Source organism: Molossus molossus, unplaced genomic scaffold (genome assembly GCF_014108415.1).
Source record: "Molossus molossus isolate mMolMol1 unplaced genomic scaffold, mMolMol1.p scaffold_m16_p_22, whole genome shotgun sequence".
Lineage (NCBI taxonomy): Eukaryota > Metazoa > Chordata > Mammalia > Chiroptera > Molossidae > Molossus > Molossus molossus.
In genome coordinates this window covers 1205968-1224858 of record NW_023425358.1, presented here as the reverse complement: position 1 = coordinate 1224858, position 18891 = coordinate 1205968, and the positions used below count along the sequence as shown (strand labels likewise).

The following is an 18891-nucleotide window of genomic DNA, read 5'->3' as shown; positions in this document are numbered from 1 at the left end:
GCACAGGGCACCAGGATAAGTACTCCTCCAGAACACACCCTGGGCACAGGGCACCCAGGATAAGTACTCCTCCAGAACACACCCTGGGCACAGGGCACCCAGAATAAGTACTCCTCCAGAACACACCCTGGGCACAGGGCACCAGGATAAGTACTCCTCCAGAACACACCCTGGGCACAGGGCACCAGGATAAGTACTCCTCCAGAACACACCCTGGGCACAGGGCACCCAGAATAAGTACTCCTCCAGAACACACCCTGGACACAGGGCACCAGGATAAGTACTCCTCCAGAACACACCCTGGGCACAGGGCACCCAGGATAAGTACTCCTCCAGAACACACCCTGGACACAGGGCACCAGGATAAGTACTCCTCCAGAACACACCCTGGACACAGGGCACCAGGATAAGTACTCCTCCAGAACACACCCTGGGCACAGGGCACCCAGGATAAGTACTCCTCCAGAACACACCCTGGGCACAGGGCACCCAGAATAAGTACTCCTCCAGAACACACCCTGGGCACAGGGCACCAGGATAAGTACTCCTCCAGAACACACCCTGGGTACAGGGCACCCAGGATAAGTACTCCTCCAGCACACACCCTGGGCACAGGGCACCAGGATAAGTACTCCTCCAGAACACACCCTGGGCACAGGGCACCCAGGATAAGTACTCCTCCAGAACACACCCTGGGCACAGGGCACCAGGATAAGTACTCCTCCAGAACACACCCTGGGCACAGGGCACCCAGAATAAGTACTCCTCCAGAACACACCCTGGGCACAGGGCACCCAGAATAAGTACTCCTCCAGAACACACCCTGGGCACAGGGCACCAGGATAAGTACTCCTCCAGAACACACCCTGGGCACAGGGCACCCAGGATAAGTACTCCTCCAGAACACACCCTGGGCACAGGGCACCAGGATAAGTACTCCTCCAGAACACACCCTGGGCACAGGGCACCCAGAATAAGTACTCCTCCAGAACACACCCTGGGCACAGGGCACCAGGATAAGTACTCCTCCAGAACACACCCTGGACACAGGGCACCCAGGATGAGTACTCCTCCAGCACACACCCTGGGCACAGGGCACCCAAGATAAGTACTCCTCCAGCACACACCCTGGGCACAGGGCACCCAGGATAAGTACTCCTCCAGAACACACCCTGGGCACAGGGCACCCAGAATAAGTACTCCTCCAGAACACACCCTGGACACAGGGCACCAGGATAAGTACTCCTCCAGAACACACCCTGGGCACAGGGCACCCAGGATAAGTACTCCTCCAGCACACACCCTGGGCACAGGGCACCCAGGATAAGTACTCCTCCAGAACACACCCTGGGCACAGGGCACCCAGAATAAGTACTCCTCCAGAACACACCCTGGACACAGGGCACCAGGATAAGTACTCCACCAGAACACACCCTGGACACAGGGCACCAGGATAAGTACTCCTCCAGAACACACCCTGGGCACAGGGCACCCAGAATAAGTACTCCTCCAGAACACACCCTGGACACAGGGCACCAGGATAAGTACTCCACCAGAACACACCCTGGACACAGGGCACCAGGATAAGTACTCCACCAGAACACACCCTGGGCACAGGGCACCAGGATAAGTACTCCTCCAGAACACACCCTGGGCACAGGGCACCCAGAATAAGTACTCCTCCAGAACACACCCTGGACACAGGGCACCAGGATAAGTACTCCACCAGAACACACCCTGGACACAGGGCACCAGGATAAGTACTCCTCCAGAACACACCCTGGACACAGGGCACCAGGATAAGTACTCCTCCAGAGCACACCCTGGACACACGGCACCAGGATAAGTACTCCTCCAGAACACACCCTGGACACAGGGCACAAGGATAAGTGCTCCTCCAGAACATACCCTGGACACAGGACACCCAGGATAAGTACTCCTCCAGAACACACCCTGGACACAGGACACCCAGGATAAGTACTCCTCCAGAACACACCCTGGACACAGGACACCCAGGATTTGTACTCCTCCAGAACACACCCTGGGCACAGGGCACCAGGATAAGTACTCCTCCAGAACACACCCTGGGCACAGGGCACCAGGATAAGTACTCCTCCAGAACACACCCTGGGCACAGGACACCAGGATAAGCACTCCTCCAGAACACACCCTGGACACAGGGCACCAGGGTAAGTACTCCTCCAGAACACACCCTGGACACACGGTACCAGGATAAGTACTCCTCCAGAACACACCCTGGACACAGGACACCAGGATAAGCACTCCTCCAGAACACACCCTGGGCACAGGGCACCCAGAATAAGTACTCCTCCAGAACACACCCTGGACACAGGGCACCAGGATAAGTACTCCTCCAGAACACACCCTGGGCACAGGGCACCCAGGATAAGTACTCCTCCAGAACACACCCTGGGCACAGGGCACCCAGAATAAGTACTCCTCCAGAACACACCCTGGGCACAGGGCACCAGGATAAGTACTCCTCCAGAACACACCCTGGACACAGGGCACCACGATAAGTACTCCTCCAGAACACACCCTGGACACACGGCACCAGGATAAGTACTCCTCCAGAACACACCCTGGGCACAGGGCACCCAGAATAAGTACTCCTCCAGAACACACCCTGGGCACAGGGCACCAGGATAAGTACTCCTCCAGAACACACCCTGGACACAGGGCACCACGATAAGTACTCCTCCAGAACACACCCTGGACACACGGCACCAGGATAAGTACTCCTCCAGAACACACCCTGGACACAGGACACCAGGATAAGCACTCCTCCAGAACACACCCTGGACACAGGGCACCAGGATAAGTACTCCTCCAGAACACACCCTGGACACAGGGCACCACGATAAGTACTCCTCCAGAACACACCCTGGGTACAGGGCACCCAGGATAAGTACTCCTCCAGCACACACCCTGGGCACAGGGCACCCAGGATAAGTACTCCTCCAGCACACACCCTGGGCACAGGGCACCCAGGATAAGTACTCCTCCAGAACACACCCTGGGCACAGGGCACCCAGGATAAGTACTCCTCCAGAACACACCCTGGGCACAGGGCACCCAGGATAAGTACTCCTCCAGCACACACCCTGGGCACAGGGCACCCAGGATAAGTACTCCTCCAGCACACACCCTGGGCACAGGGCACCCAGGATAAGTACTCCTCCAGAACACATCCTGCATACAAGGTACAAGAGACCATAGAACATCTAGCAAATATTCTGGCTCGAACACTGGTTAGTTATTGGCTGGGAGTAAATGAAATAAAACGACATAGGGAAGATGTCTGCTGAATCCCGGCCAAGTTCTATGAAACAGCACCATGTCCGTAGAAGGTCCCTCTGTTCTGCTTCCATGTGACGCCACATCCGTGAGGTCCACAGACAGATCCCAGGCCCAATCTGGTCTTCGCCGGGCCCCCGCGGGACAAGGGGCATCTGGAAAGCCCTTCCTCCATAAAAGGAGTTTATTAGTAGCTTGGGTGGGTCATAGGGGACCTGAGTATAACTGAGGCTCTGAAATGTCTCCCAAACAGAACCTCGTTTTTGAACAGAGCCTGCTTTCCCTTCTTTGGACATTACGTTCAAGATGTGGGCACCTCGTAATCCCAGCTCCTCACACCATGCCTGGCTCCGGAAGGGTTTTAACAAGTCAGTGCCTGATTAAACTGACAGATAAATGACGTTCTTTGAACTGAAATAATTATTACTTTTTAATTTTCACCCGAGGATATTCCTCCATTTATCTTCAGACAGAGTGGGGGAGAGAGAGAGAGAGAGAGAAACATCAATGCAAGAAACACATCGACTGGTTGCCTCCCACATGAGCCGACCGGGGCCAGGGATCGAACCTGCAACACGGGCATGTGCCCTTGACCGGGAATTGAACCCACGAGTCTTTGTTCCACAGGCCAACACTCCAACCACTGAGCCAAACAGGCCAGGGCTGAAAGAATTATTTTAAATGCATTTTAGAAAATCACATTTTCTTCCAGCCCCGCTACATCCTGGATGCATTTCCCCAGAAACAGACAGAAAGGAGCAGCAACCGCCACTTACCGGACTCCAAGTCGTCATACAGAAGGACAGCAGGCTCCCCACAGATCTGGCTGCCGAAAAGGCAGCTCGCTTGGACGGCGAAGGTATAATTATGGCCCAGTTTCAGGCTGGAAACTTTAAAGAAGTTGTCGGTAGTATTCCCCAGGTAAGCCGTGGCGTTCACGGTGTTGTCGTACATGTGGATCTCGTAGCCCTGGAACAGACACGGAGAAGCCTCAGGAGCGGGAGGTCAGCGGCCTTGAAACACAGAGTGCGCCAGCAGGCTCTGGAGGAGGTGTGGACAAATGAGCTCGCTGTTCAGACTGGCTCGGGGAGAGTTCTGCACCCCTGTGCGGAAAGCCACCCTTGGGACAGCACTGACCAGCATGCTGGGGGAGCAGCGTGAACCTCCGGCCTTCTGCTGCTGCCCCCCTGATCCAGTCTACCCCCACCACACACAGCGGTCACCGGCTCCCGGCCCCCGTCCACCGACCTGTCTGTTCCCGGAACTCTAGGCCGGGGAGCAAAGGGGCAGTGTTCCTGCCAGGACCCACGGGCAGTGGGCTGGGCTGCGTCTGCCACCTGGACGCTGGGCTTCGGCCCTGGCCGGTCTGGCTCAGCCATTAGAGCGTCGGCCTGTGGACCAGAGAGTCCCGGTTCGGTTCCCGCTAAGGGCAAGAACCTCAATTACAGTTTGTCCCTGGCCCCAGTCGGGTCGTGTGGGTGGCAGCCACTCGATGTGTCTCTCTCACATTGATGTTTCTCTCTCTCTCTTCCTACATCTCTCCCTCTCACTCTATCTGAAGATAAATGCAAAATAAATAAGTAATAAATAAGTAAACACATACATACATACATACATACATACATAAATAAAAGCTGGGCTTCGGCCACCCAGAAAGGACGCCGACAACAGCGGCTGCCAAACCAAGACTCCTAAACCACCTGCCTGGATTCCCATCTCCTTCTTCTTTATACACGAACTTTCATGATTTTCCTGCCCAATACAGATTCTGTGCACATTTGCAAAATACATAAAGGTATAAACTAAAAACGTGAAACACACAAACATCAATCACCCTAATTGATTTAACCAGTCCTCTTCATCGGGCATCCAGGCCCTCCCTTCCTCGCTATCGTCCACACACTGCCCTGAACAGCCCTGAGCAGAAATTCTTCACGCACGTGGCTGCCGTGGAGCAAAAGGAGAGGACTGCTTGCCAGAGGCGGTGAACACTTTCATTTTTTTTTATCCTCACCCGAGGACATATTTTCATTCTTTTGTTCAGATAGAGTGGGAGGGAGAGAGAGGAAGAGAGAGAGAAACATTGATGTGAAAGGGACACATCGAGTGGCTGCCACCCGCATGACCAACCAGGGCTGGGGACAAACTGCAACCGAGGTACGTGCCCTTAGCGGGAACCGAACCCGGGTCTCTCTGGACTGCAGGCCGACGCTCCAACCGCTGAGCCAAACCGGCCAGGGCAGCTGTGAACACTTTTAATATTTCTGATACGTGCTACCTAAGTGCCTTACAGAGGTTGAAGTGATTCATACGCCCAGAGCACGAAGCACCCAACGGGTCCTCACGCTGGTTCCCGCCACCCCGAGCTCCAAGTTCACCTGCAGGGCCACCCCTTTGTTGCTTCGGGAACCAGTGAGATTGAACTCTTATTCTTCTACTTCCTGCTGCTGGAATTTTTTACTGTGTTACCTGTATGTACCTTTTACAAGACTAGAATATTTCTGTTTGGAATGGCTAGGAAAGCCTTCTTTATATTTAAGGGTATTAACCGTCTATCATACTTGTGAGAGCTGTGAAAACCTCTACTTCAGCTTTGCTTCTGACAGCCCTCTGTGACGACGAGCACCGAGCTCGGCCAGCACCCTGCCCGGAGCCCAGGGGCTGTGTGTTTAGCTCATGCTTTCCTGGCACCTGAGTGCAAATCGACCCTCGGGGGCTCCCCTCCTCTCGCAGGCTGTGAACAGAGGAACTGGTCCGCCGACAGCCGACAAACACGTGTTCCTCACGCGTCTCACACTCCCTTCGGTGCGTCCTGCCCTGGACTTCCCTGGGAAGAACTGCGGAGATGCCGGGAGCGGCGTGCGCTCAGCACCCGCGAGGCCGCAGCTGGCCCGGCCATCTGGAGAGCGGGCAGGGGCACCAGCCCACCCGTCTCCCAGGGGAGAAGGTTCAGGACTGAACAGCGCAAAGATCCCAACATTCCGCGCATCGGCAATCCCACGGAAATCGCGCCCCTGCCTCACGCTTTCTCTTCCCTTTGTCCAGGCTAACACGCCGCAATGAGCTCACCCCTGAAGCGGCAGTTCAGCTGGATTTTCAAACTCACTGGGGAGGGGGAGGAACTTACCCTGCTTTCCTGGAAATACTTTTCCTTCAAAGCTAGACTTTTCCAAAACAGAAGAATGTGGTCATTTTCCGTGATGATTTTTAAGGCATCGGGTGCTGACAATGAAACTGAAAATTAAAAATGAAACAGGATGCAGTTAGTGGCCATGTAGCTGAGTGCTGTTTCTCATGTCAAAGGGAGAGAACATAATGCCAACCTTGAAGGGTCACATTCACTTAAGGAAGAGACAGAACATAGCACAAGGCCAGCACATGGTAGAGACTCTTCAACAGGCGTCTCCTTTGTTGCTGTCATTCCTTAGCAAAAGTCTGGACAGCATCTAGTCTAGCAGCCCTCAGACTGAAGGACAGCCACAACCAGGCGGGTGGGCCGGAGGGGGAGCGGAATGGGTTGTACCAGGACTTCACTGCTTCCAGCCTGCCTCCCCGCTCTCCTGGGTCCTGCCCCAGAGCCAAGTGCCGCAGAGCTCAGGGAGGGGCTGGAGCACTCTGCCGGCCAGAGCCCTGGAGGGCCCCAAGCACGGCCCTGTTCACACTGACCGCCTCATCGCTGCCACCACCCGAATAACCGAGCCACAGGAGCCACTGTGACTCAGTCCAGGCCCTGAGCAACGCTGGGCTTGCAGACAACGCTCAGAGTTATTTCCTAACTCTCTCGGGCATTTCTCCTGTTCCCCAGAAGTGTCCCAACCTGCTAGCGTAGAGACTGGAAGAGGGAATATGGACATCACAGCCCCTCCCCAGTCACAGTGCCCTGACTGCAGCCAGACAGGGACCCCGCATGGCTCCGCCCCAGTACGGACCCTGCAGGGAAGGGTCCGCTGCTCCCTCTGCCGCTCACCTGCGGTGATTTTCACACTGGACTCTTTGCTCATGTTCCCCAGCTGGACGATGACATGGTATTTCCCCCCAGGTTCCAACTTGTTCAGGGTGTATTCCACAGTACTGTTCCGGGACTTCACTTTGTAGCTCCTGTCGCTCTTTCTTATGAGATCTTTGACGGCAATTGCATACAACTGAGACAAAAAAAAGGTAAGCAGAAAGGCGTCCTTCTTCCCCTTGTAGGTCAACGGAGGGCAGCTCATCGTGGCTGTGACCCTCAGCAACAGCATTTACGCGCCGAGTCCGCCTCTGCTCTTCGGGAAGCCGTGGGCGGCCAGAGCCAACCTCACGAGCACTCACCCCTGGAACTGTGCACAGAGCTATCAGTTCAACCCACAAAGCAGGTCTTGGGAAAGCCGTATTTGTTGTGGTGCCCGCGGGTGGAGAGAAACAGGCAAAGAAAACTCAGATTTCGCTTCTGCATCTCCACCCCCGTTATCGTTTGGGATGCTGTCGGAGGTCATCAACGGCTGGGTCCGAGGACAGAGAGCTTCCTTCTCCTCAGCCTCTCCCAGGCTGCTCTTGCATACATGGGGGAGGGGCAACAAAGGGGCGGGTGACTGCAGTACACTCGCTCCCCAGGAAGAAGCTGAGGGACAGGGACAGTCGTAGTAACCCAGCGATAAGTGCCACATGGACTGGGCGGGGCAGGGCAGGGAGCAAAAAGGTAAAGGCAGCCTGGGGCAAGAAGAAAGAAATGTTTTCTAGATTCAGTGCCTCTTCTTGTAGGCAGGGCCAGCAAACTTTTCTGTGAGGGCCCAGTGAGTCAACACTGCAGGTGGGGAGGCCACGCGTCTCCAAGCGACCAGCTCTGTGCTCTGGAGTGTGGGCGCAGAGCGCGGTGGGCAGACTGGCTCTAGGAACACTTTTCAAACCAGGGCAGCCTGGGTTTGGCCTGCAGGCCTTTGTCTGCCAATCCACGGTGGAAGGCCAGGGAAGGGGCCAGCCAATACTGCAGGGAATAATGGGGAGCGACAGCTACGGAGAGGCAGCGACAACAACTCCCTATCTCAGGCGAGACAGAAAGGGGCACATGCTGAGCTCCAACCAGGCCAGGCTCCTCTCCCCACCCTGCCCCCAAACCATACTAAGAATAAGCACAGGTTCAAGAACAACTGGCCCACTCACCAAGTCCTGGTCAGGAGCATCATAGGGGGCTTCCCACTTAATCACAGCAGAGGTTTTGCCGATGTGAACTGCATGCAGGTGGCGGGGTGGGAGCCTGCTGTCTGGGATCGTCTTCACCACCACGCAGTCCGAGGACGGCCCGAGGTAAGGCACCACCACGCGAACCTAAGCGACACCGTGTGCAGTCAGGCAGCCTTCACGTCACACGCCGACAGAGCAGTGACGCGGGCACCCAGAGAATTCTCAACTGGTACAGGAAGCTATGACGAAAAATAACTCCCCACTTACCTGGGTGTCTGACCCTTCTTCCAGGGGGGCCACTAGTAACAGTTTTCTGTACTTCCTTCCAGAAATGTCTTACATGTATATAAATACAGATTTTTGTGTGTGTGTGTGCATAAATGCATACTTATATGCATATCTGCATATGTAATCTATGTTTCGTAAAATAATTTTTACACAAATGAAAAAATTGTTATACATACTACGTTGTTGATTTCTCTCACTTAATAATGCTGCTTAGATTTTTTTCCATGATCAGCACACGTACAGTTGTATTTCTTTTGGATGGCTGTCCTGTGTTCCATTGCAAAGATAAGCTACGCTATTTTTAACCAGTCTCCTGACAGACATTTGTTTCCATTGTTTTGCGATCATGAGCAATGGAGTATCAAGCATCTTTCCCATGTATCCCTGCCCACGTGCAGGCGTATGTAGGCTAGAAGGAGGATTCCACAAAGGCCTTTGTCTGCTCCTGTGGCCCATGCGCCCGGTTCTCAGGCCTCCAGCCACAGTTGGTGAGGCTCCGTGATGTCAAACAACAGCGTCACGCCTGTGTGCCACAGGAATGGCCCTCCTGTCACACGGCGGCCCGGCACCCACCCTGCCGCTACCCCAGTCCAGGGTCTGAGTTAGGGCCCAGGAACTGCCAGCTCTGGGCTTTCTGGCGAGGGACGCTCACCAGGAACAGATACTGCTCGTCCCTGCTGACAGTGACCGTTCCGTTGTGGAGGGACGTCGTCAAGCTCTTCGGGTTCCGATAGAGGTCAAGAAAGGACGTAGCATAGAAGATACCGTAAACCTGGTAAAAGGAGAGAATGAAAAGGGACAAGTCAGAGGCCATGACCTATCATTCTTCACAAATCCCTAATTTAAGACGCTGGGACCACGTCGAAGAGCTTGGAGAGAAGTCTTCATGTAAAATGCTTGTTCCATCAGCATTTACAGAGAAGGCCCCGCCGGGCCAGGCACTGAGTTCGCACCTGCAGAGGTGAAGATGGTGTGGTCTCTATCCTCAGAGAGCAGAGCCCAGAGAAGGAAAACAGATACAGTTTCAAGTAACAAGTTGCCAACACAGAATCCTTAGATGCTAAACTACGAGTCTGCACAATGAGCCAGAGAAAAGAGGGGTTCCCCAAAGAAGGCTGCTCTCTGCCAGTGAATGAAGCAGGGACACGGGGAGCTGAGCAGATGAGGCAGGCGAGGCAAGACGCTCTGCGGGTCTGTGGAGGGAGGGTGGCAGGGTGAATGCTGGCAGCTGCCCATGGGCACCATCCCTCCTTCCCGAGTCCTGGTTCTTAGTGAGAACTGCTACCTGAAAAGAAGTCTACACCCCGCCCCCGCCCCCCAAAGCCAGGAGAGGCCATGTGGCAGGCAGTCAATGAGATATAAGCAGATGTGTCCTGGGGGACCTTTAAAGGGGGAGCCCTCCTTCCTGCTGCCTAAAGACAGAGGAGGGTGTGGCTCCAGGCCTCTTGGACCAAGGGGTGACCTTGAAGATCGAAGCCACAGGATGGGGCTGCGCAGCCAGGCCCCAGATCACACCGTGTGGCTGCTGTGAAGCCGCGACTGCTGGACTCTGCCCTTCTCTCCGTGCGGATGGAACCCAACTGTTTCAGGCCACAGCAGCACCAGCCTCGAGCAGGACGACCCGACTGACACTCGTGGGACACTGGCAGAGTTGGAGGCAGGGAAGGGAGAATGTGATGGCGCGTGGGAGGGAGGGAGCTGGGGGAGTTTAGGATAGGAGGATCCGCGCTGAGTCAGCTTTCTCTGCGGGGGAAAACCAAAGAGCACCCCTCCGAGACAGGACCCGCAGGGAAGAGGAGACCTGAAGAAAGCGGTACAGGTCTGGAGAAGTCAAGGGAAAGGCGGGACGTGATCAGGGCACGCAAAGGTGTTTCCTGTCCCAGCCGGCTGTGCGTTGTCTACAACCCTGCTCAGCAGCCAGGACTGGAGAGGGCCGAGCCTGGGCAGGGAAAGGGAAGGGAAGCCAGAAGGGGTGGTGGACTGGGGAGGTGAGGAAAGAAAGAACTAGGGGACTCGGAGGGCCCCCGAGCAAATGTGAGGAGAGCAGGAAGAGGGAAATAATGGATTCCACCACGAGACGAAGTGGAGAGGACGGAAGTGGGCCTGAGCTCAGGGAGGGCCAGCCCGGGGCCACTGGGGGGGGGGGGTCTAGCCAGGGGCCCAAGAGCCACAGGAGCCAGGATGCAAGAAGGGCCTTGCATGATGGAGTCACTGTCACGGTGGAGGGGAGAACAACGAGTGGGGTGCGGAGGCCTCTGGGAAGAGTGCCCTCACCCTCCAAAAGCCACAAGAATGTGACAGTCTCTCAGCAAGAACGAGGCAGAGCAGGCTCCTCTGTCCAAATGCACAGGTCATGGGAGCCTGAAGTGCTGCCGTCCCAGCACCACGCCCTCGCTGGGAAGACGGTGATGCGGCAGGTGACCATGCCTGGGGCGGGGACGTGGAGGGACAGGAGACCCTGTTGTGAGTGAGTGCACTCAGCGGTCAGAGGGACTCCCGTGGGGGTGGCTCTGGGCATTCTCACCTCTGTCCAGCCACAAAAGAGCAGAGGGTCCGAAACGAGCCGAACTCGCTTTACTGCTTCCTGGAGCTTCAACGTGGCCAGTTTACCTGAGCCTCAGGTTCTGCACTGGCACAGTGGGGACCCCCCATGGGCGAAGGCAGGAGTAAGGAGGGGGATGAAGGGCTCGGCTGTGCCTGGCACAGGGGGGACCCCCCCATGGGCGAAGGCAGGAGTAAGGAGGGGGATGAAGGCTCGGCTGTGCCTGGCACAGTGGGGACTCAGTGAGTCTTACGTCTCCTTCCTTCTTCACAGCTGATCTCGCAATTATGCTTCATTCCCTCCGCGGCCGCCCCACACGTGACCCTCAGGGAGCAAGTCACGGGCCATTCCTCCCTCACCTGGCACTGAGGACTCACTGAATCTCGATTATAGATGTAGCTCCTATCCCTTTCCATGTGGCAAACCCAGAAAACAATGCTTCCCTTCAAGGAACTGACAAACGGTCAAGGAAGGAGGAGAACAGACAGACACTGGACGAGGGTAAAGCAGTTCCAGTGAAGCATGAGCCCAGCGGGCACCAACCTGGGGGAGACCAAGGGGAGGGGACAGGACCTGGCTGAACAACCCAGGGAGGGGACGGCACGTAAGCCCCGGGACAGAGACAGGAGAGGATGGAGGTGCGAGGACCTGGGGGAGGTCCACCTGAAAGCAAGGGGTGTACCCAGAGAGGGGCAGGAAATGAACGCAGGTTCGACAGAAGCACACGCCTAATCCTAGTGACTCAAATGCATATAGAAAAGCAAAACAAAAAGGCCCGCCCACGAGTGCAGCGAGGCCACTGGGAAGAATGGGGGGGCACAACCAGGAGGAGGGACCTGTGGGTACGGGGCCAGCTGTCAGAGGGGCTGGAGAACCCCGTCACCGCTGGTGACTCACGCCCGGACCCGGGGGAGCGCCGAGCCCAGGAGGGGCCCCTCTCACACCCACTCACTCCACGAGGGCAAACGGAGGCCAGGGCGGGCGCCAGGGCAGGCGCCAGGGGCCTCCGCAGGGCCGTCCAGAGCTGACGCTGCGGGCGGCTGTGCTGGGGGTGAGAAGGGCGAGCCGGCCCCGCGGGAGAAAGCCTGGGGCCGTCCAGGAGCCAGACACCGGGGACTCCATGCTCCCCGGGCGGCGCCAGCGGGCTCACTCACCACGTTTCGGGGGCCCGTCCAGGTGCACTCCACTGCAGTCTGATTAAGGGCCTTGGCCTTGAGGCTCGGGGCCGGCGGGCGGACGCCTTTGGTCACGACATGCTCGAAGGCCAGCGCACTGTCCCCCAGGTCGGTCTTGGCCCAGGCGGAGATCTCATAGGGCGTCTGGGCTGTCAGGTTGGCAACTGTGGAAACAGAGCGAGGAGATGCCAGGAGGGCGCGGGGTGGCGGGCGAGAACTGGTCCTGACGCACACCCCCTTTGCAAATGGGTCTCTCTGTTAAGGGATTCCCACCTGTAAGATGTCCTCACTTCACAGAATCCTTCAGTTACTCATTACTGACTACTACCAGCAACACAACCGTCAACCCGGTACCCACGAAACCAGAGAGCAGCCCAACACTGGTGCACCAAGGCGCCACCCTCCGTCTATTACAGCAGAGAACCGTGCGTGGTCTGGTCACCAGGGCGGGGCAGCAGGGAAATGATGCACATCCCACCGACTTCACGCGTGTCCCATGCACCTAGTCACGGGGTCCCTAAAGGCTGTTTCCAAGAATTATTTAATGAGACTGTAAAATTCTTTACAATTTTATGTTAAGTGAAAAAGACAAGATATAAAGTTACATACACACACAAACACACACATATAAAATACAGCATTATTCCAATTTTATATCTTCTATTACATAAGGAGATACCTGAAATTTAAAAGTGGTCTTCCTGGGAAGTAAAATTATAGAAAATTTAAATTTTCATTACACTTTTCTTGTTTTCTAAATGTCCGAGATAAACACAGGCCCCCTTCCCTTCAGGGGGGAAGTTATGATGAAGCAAACAACCTCTCACAAAGGGCCTGTAAGAGGGCCCCTGGACCGGAGTGCTGGGCCCCGGCCGGCTCCACACTGCAGCTGTAGTGACACCACGGGAATAAGCTGGTTGTCAGCGAACAGGAAAGGAGTACAGGGGAGGCTCGGTAACACAGACACGCCATCCACACGGCTGTGCAGGAAACGGCAGGCAAACACTCTCCAGGTCTGTTCCCTGCCGCCCGATGGGGAAGAGACTGGACTGAGACAGTTCAGACGCATGCCCAGTAAAGTCTGGGGACGTGGGAAGATGCCTACCTGTCAATCACACCTAAAAACAGCTAACTGGCCAGCATAGGCGTGGCCACTGCAAGGGTGTGAAATCTGGGACAGTTCATCTCCTGAACAAAGGGTGTTCCCCCTCTGGGCCCTTTTGCTCCCCTGGGACCTCTGCTGCAGGGGCATACTCTGCTGTGTTCGCCCACGCGGCTCGGGGCACGTGGGGCCCACACAGTGGACTGATGGACCGGACCTAACCCTGCCAGAGTCAGCTCCGCCAGGGAACGGGACTCTGGACACTGGCCCTGCTTCTAGCTCTGCTGAGTCCCCAGCTGCGTGTCTCCCAGGACTGGCTTCAGGGAAGCAGGACTTTTCAAACCAAGGGATACAACTCCACAGAAATAAGTCTCTGATTCTCCTACATGGATCTTAGAAAAGTCTTTTTCTCAAGATATCACAATAACCCCACTCCCACTAGTGACAGAGAAATTTCAGCCACTCAATTGTCTGGCAACAGTATTACCTAGATGAAAGTATTCAAACTCTCTAAGTCCATTTTTTCTTTTTTGTAAGATAGAGAAAAATAGCAGCACTTTCTTACAGTTGCTATTGAGGGGTTAAAAAAGAAAAGCTCACAGGGTGCTCAGCACCCTAACCCAGCTCGGGCACAGCGCAGCCTTCCGTCCTTGACCCCGCCCACTTCCACTGCTGGGACCCAGGCGCTGAGCTCACGGCTCTGGAACTGGGAAGATGTGGGTTCAAACCCAGGCTCTACCACGTTCTGAACGGATTACTTAATCTCCAAACTTGTTATCTCATCAATAAAAGAGCGTATCCCAAATTCCGATTGCTGGGGCCATGTAAGCAAACACCCCGTACAGCAAGAGCTCAACGTCATTTTACTCTCGTGAAGCCTCCCGAGCACCTTCCATCCAACACACACTCAGAAAGAAGCTCCAGGTCCCGCGGGGGGTGGAGCGCGGCCCAGGGCGCTCTGCCAGCAGCTGGCGGGAGAGGGAGAGGCTCCCACACGGCTCCCAACACCCGCAGGCAGCCGTGGCCATGCAAGGTTCATTCTGGAACAATTAGAATCCTTCCCTGAGCCCGTTTTCACATGAGAATTTTAACTGAAACTGAGTATTCGCTCAGATAAACGAGCTGACTTCCTTCCCTCCTAAGCTCAGTTTGCCTATCTGTTCACACAACAAATACTTACTGAGCACGTTATGCATTGGGCCCTTTGCTGCCTGGTATTAGCAAAGGAGGAGAACACAAAACCAGAAAAGAGAGGCAATGAAATCTAGGAACTCTTCCTTTCAGAACTAAAAACCATCTGTAAAGGGTTCATCGCTCTGGTGTCTTCCCTTCAATCTCCCCCTTCCACCCAGAGCCACGAGGTACGAGGAGCTTGAACCGCCAGGTGGATCCCTTCCCTGGAGTCAGGAGTCCCTCAATCTCCTCACTCTGCCCCCCACACACTTTCCCAGGCACCCCGACATGGGCCCCGCTGCCAGGAGGGCCTCGGTCCCACCTCACCCCTTCCTGCTCTCGCAGACGGGCTCCCAGATGTTACCTTTGTGTGACAGTATGCTCCCTCGGAAGTTCAAAGTTCTTTTCTCCTGTTTGTGGGTGTCAAATGCCCAAAAGAGGTTCACCACATAGCCATTCACCTGTCAAGGACCAAGAAAGCTGTCACCAACCGTCCGGGGATACAGCCCCCAAACGGCACGACACCTGCAGCTTCTCCGGCTTTGTCACTTCTCACAACGGCAGGCATTTTGTCTGATCGTTAAACTAGTTCTATCTGTGCCGCAGTGAATGTACAGTCATCCTCCCCTAGTTCTGAAAACACGTGTGAGACCATTCGTGATATAAAATATACATTCATGAAACAAAAACTAACAGAGACTAAAAGGGCCAGAACCAATTAATAAAGGCAAAAAAAGGAAACATTTAAAAAATAATTAGGTTATGATAATTAAGGGTACATCTCAGCTCAGGTGCTCCAAAGGGGGTTCGGTTACACCTTATCCTCTAACAGGAGCAAACACCTCCAGGCAGGAGGAAGGACCACCTTTCCAAGTCCTGAGCTCACAGGAAAATTTGACCTAAATATCGGTAAATATGGGACAACAAATAAAATAAAAACGTTTCAAAACCACAGACTAAACAGACATGCTCCTCGCAGCCATCCTGGCATGGATGTCTCCGAAGCCAAAGGCACGACCCCACTGCATGTCGTGTTCCACAGGACTCCGGGGCTGTCTGTCCCACCAACTGCACAGACAGGGATGACGTGCGGAGAAACAGACAAGGGAGAATACTACGGAAGGCGACGTCCACTTGAGAAACCACAGGGACACAGATAACTTGAAGTTGGCTATGAGGAGGGGCTGAGCCGGAGGGCATGGGATGCTGGAAGGGCAGACACTGGATACACGTAAATGGGTGTGTTTCCAAATATCTGACTCTCACTGCGGGAGCCTGTGCTTGGCGCTCAGCACCAGGAAATCCAATAAAGCTGAAAATTACAGGGCATGCATATTCTGTTAATACCGACCCTCATTTGCACTGTAGCTGTGAACCATTTAATTATACGGTTTAAAAAAGGGGGGGGGGGGGATCAGGCTGAAGCAGAATAATTACATGAGAAGACTCAAGTTGCTCTTCATGGGTAAAGGAACCAACCCAGCTGTGGTATTCTAGGGTCACTGGATCAATCATTTGTTTTTCTTCATGTCACCGGACTCGGCTGTATTGTTTCCCATGGAAAGTAAACCCCACCCACTGCGAGCTAGACGGCAGTCGTACCTTGATGTCGCCGCCCGTGCTCAGGGTGAAGCTCACAGAATTCTCCCCACAGCTGTCAATGTGGATGCTGGGCGGTGGGATCGCTGCAAAGGAATTCAACAAGAGGAGCCCGTGAGGTGAGGGAGGCGAGACGCGACAGTGTGTCGAGTCCAGAGACAAAGGGAGCCTCTGTTGGAGCAGAAAGGGCATCACTTTGCCTATTTTTCACGTGTTTATCCTTTTCACCACTGTTTTCGCGAAGCTGAGGTTGGGTCCACACTTGCCTGGTGAACACGCAGCTACCCTGATAATGAAGTGGGGCAGTCAAGTTCCACTACGTAAATGCCCAAAATAACTCAGCTTCAGCCTGGTGTGGAGGGCACAGTGCCACCTTCTCTGGCACTGACAGTGACCCCGCGGCCTCACGTCCCCTTGGAATGGTGACAGCAGGGTACACACTGAGTCATAAACTGAAAAGAACGTGTGCAAATGGAAAGAACACAGGCTCTCGAGTCCAGCGAACGAGTTCAAATCCCCGTTCAGACGCTGACAGCGGAGTCATCTGGGCAACTGACTGCCCCTCATGAGCCCAGAGTCGTGCTCTGCACTTCAGAGCTGGAAACGGTGCCGTGCTGTGTCCAGCCCTCAGCTAACGCTCCCCTTCTCCCGTTCGGATGGAGTCCACCTGTGACAGATGGCCATTCTGGGGGAGACCAGCTCTCGAGTGGAGAGCCGACGGGAAGGAGAGCACAGCAGAGGGGACAGCCTGTCTCAGTCCGGGGCGGCATCTCCCGAAGGCCTGCCCGCAGGCAGGCTGGCGGTGCCCCGTCACACGAGACCGGGAAGGGCTCGGTGAGTAAATATTATCAGGACACGACATTTAAAAGATAGCATGTATGTTAGACTCTCGGCTCATATGCCTCTTGTCCAGACAGAGACTCAAAGGAGTGGATGAAACCTGCTGGTGGACAGATACGTCCAAATCTGGAGGAATTTCCCCAGATGACCAGCCATGTGGTGACACTGGCCTCAAGGAGAACAGAGACCAGAAGAAACATAAGAGGTTTCAGGCAGCTGACTCGGAGCAGAATAGTGCGGCACTGCTGAGCTAACCTGAGTCACAACCCCGCGCCTGGGGCGGGCGCCATCCTCTCGAACACGTTTCCTTGGCAACGGAACGAGCATAAACATGCTTGTGGGACAGAGAGGAATTAGAAGAGACCAATTCATGTAAAACCACGAGCGTGGTGCTTAGGCCACAAACCCTGCTGGTAAACTGTGGCTTCGCTCACTGTCACTGACCCACCACATTCACCAATCAGTCGGGTGCTTCTGGTCAATGCCACGGAAACCTCCCCTTCATCTCCCTAACATCAGAGTGCGAGTCACAGGCGTCTCACCACAAAGGCTCTGCACACAGCTGCCTCCGGCACACACCTGAACCGACCCACGCCAGGCACCAGGACCCATCGAAATCATACAAAAGAAGTTTAGAAGAAGCAACCACCCACGGAGACTTTCACAGCCAGGTGTCACTGTGCCTCGGGAGTTCAGGTGTGTGTTCTTTGTTGACCTTCCAAAGTCCCTTGTCTTCAGTAGGTGTCACAGTAATATTTTGGCCCTGATTTTGTACAAGGAAATGGTACCACAATAAAAACTCAAGGGTGGTGTGGATTCAGCACCTTCTCCAATCCCCACAAACACCCTGCTCCAGAGCCCGGGTAGCTTCACTCAAGTGGCTGCTCCGGGCCTGGTCACAGCCGCCCACATTCCGAAGGTAACCAGGCAGTGACGTCACAACCCGGAGCCCACTTCTCACAGGTTCCGGTGAATGTGAAATTCCCAAGCGGTCCCATGCAACACTTCAGACGTTAGTACCCAAAGTCCGTAAACAGAAGCCCAAGTGCCAAGGCTGAGGTCAGAAGACCCACGGGCAGGTGCGCTGGCGTCCACCTGCACAGTGGGCTCCACTGGGCTCGTCCTCGGCTGTCTCACTGGTCCTGCTGGAGCCGGAGACGGAGCAGAGGAACGCAGACCAGGTCTCTGCCCTCGTGAGGCATGCGTGCAGGTGACGAGCCAGCCACTCAGCGGGCCGGGCCGCGCAGTGGCCACAGCCTCAGCCTCAGCCCGGCAGCAGGATTCACAGTGGTTAAGGGCACAGGCTCGGGGGAGGCAGGTCAGGCTCTACAACAACCCTCTGCAGCTCCTCATCTGTTCTCAGAGTTGTTCTGAGGGTTCACTCAGATGGGCTGAGCTGTGCAAAGTAGAATGCACTGCAGGTGCCTGTCCCTGAGCCATCGGCCATCACTGACATCGGCTACAGTGCCAGAAACTACCGTGCACGCCAAGGTCGGTGCTGCCCGGAGAGCCCCCGCGCCAGGGCCGGTGCTGGCTGGAGAGGCCTGCACCAGCATGGACGTGCATGCCCTCGTCTTATCTTCAGTGGAGGGAAAGCACCCTCTGTCTGGACACTGTGTATACACAGAGGCCCCTCTGCATGTCTGCATCATGAGGGATGCTCAGTGCCAGGGGAGGTGCCTGCTCAGCAGCCACCC

At 55.2% G+C, this 18891-nt stretch overlaps 1 protein-coding gene across 3 annotated transcripts in view; it reads right to left on the bottom strand.

The window, feature by feature from the left end:
* SORL1 (sortilin related receptor 1) overlaps nucleotides 1-18891 on the bottom strand; it is a 183212-nt gene that overhangs the window by 11309 nt on the left and 153012 nt on the right. For 2 of the 3 annotated variants that reach the window (XM_036277033.1, XM_036277034.1), the window contains exons 39-46: nucleotides 16358-16440; nucleotides 15120-15216; nucleotides 12460-12644; nucleotides 9416-9535; nucleotides 8455-8619; nucleotides 7286-7460; nucleotides 6446-6552; nucleotides 4095-4287 (exon numbers count right to left, since the gene is read on the bottom strand). In XM_036277033.1, the coding sequence (XP_036132926.1) occupies nucleotides 4095-4287; nucleotides 6446-6552; nucleotides 7286-7460; nucleotides 8455-8619; nucleotides 9416-9535; nucleotides 12460-12644; nucleotides 15120-15216; nucleotides 16358-16440 (1125 nt within the window). The other variant, XM_036277035.1, reaches the window with a different exon arrangement.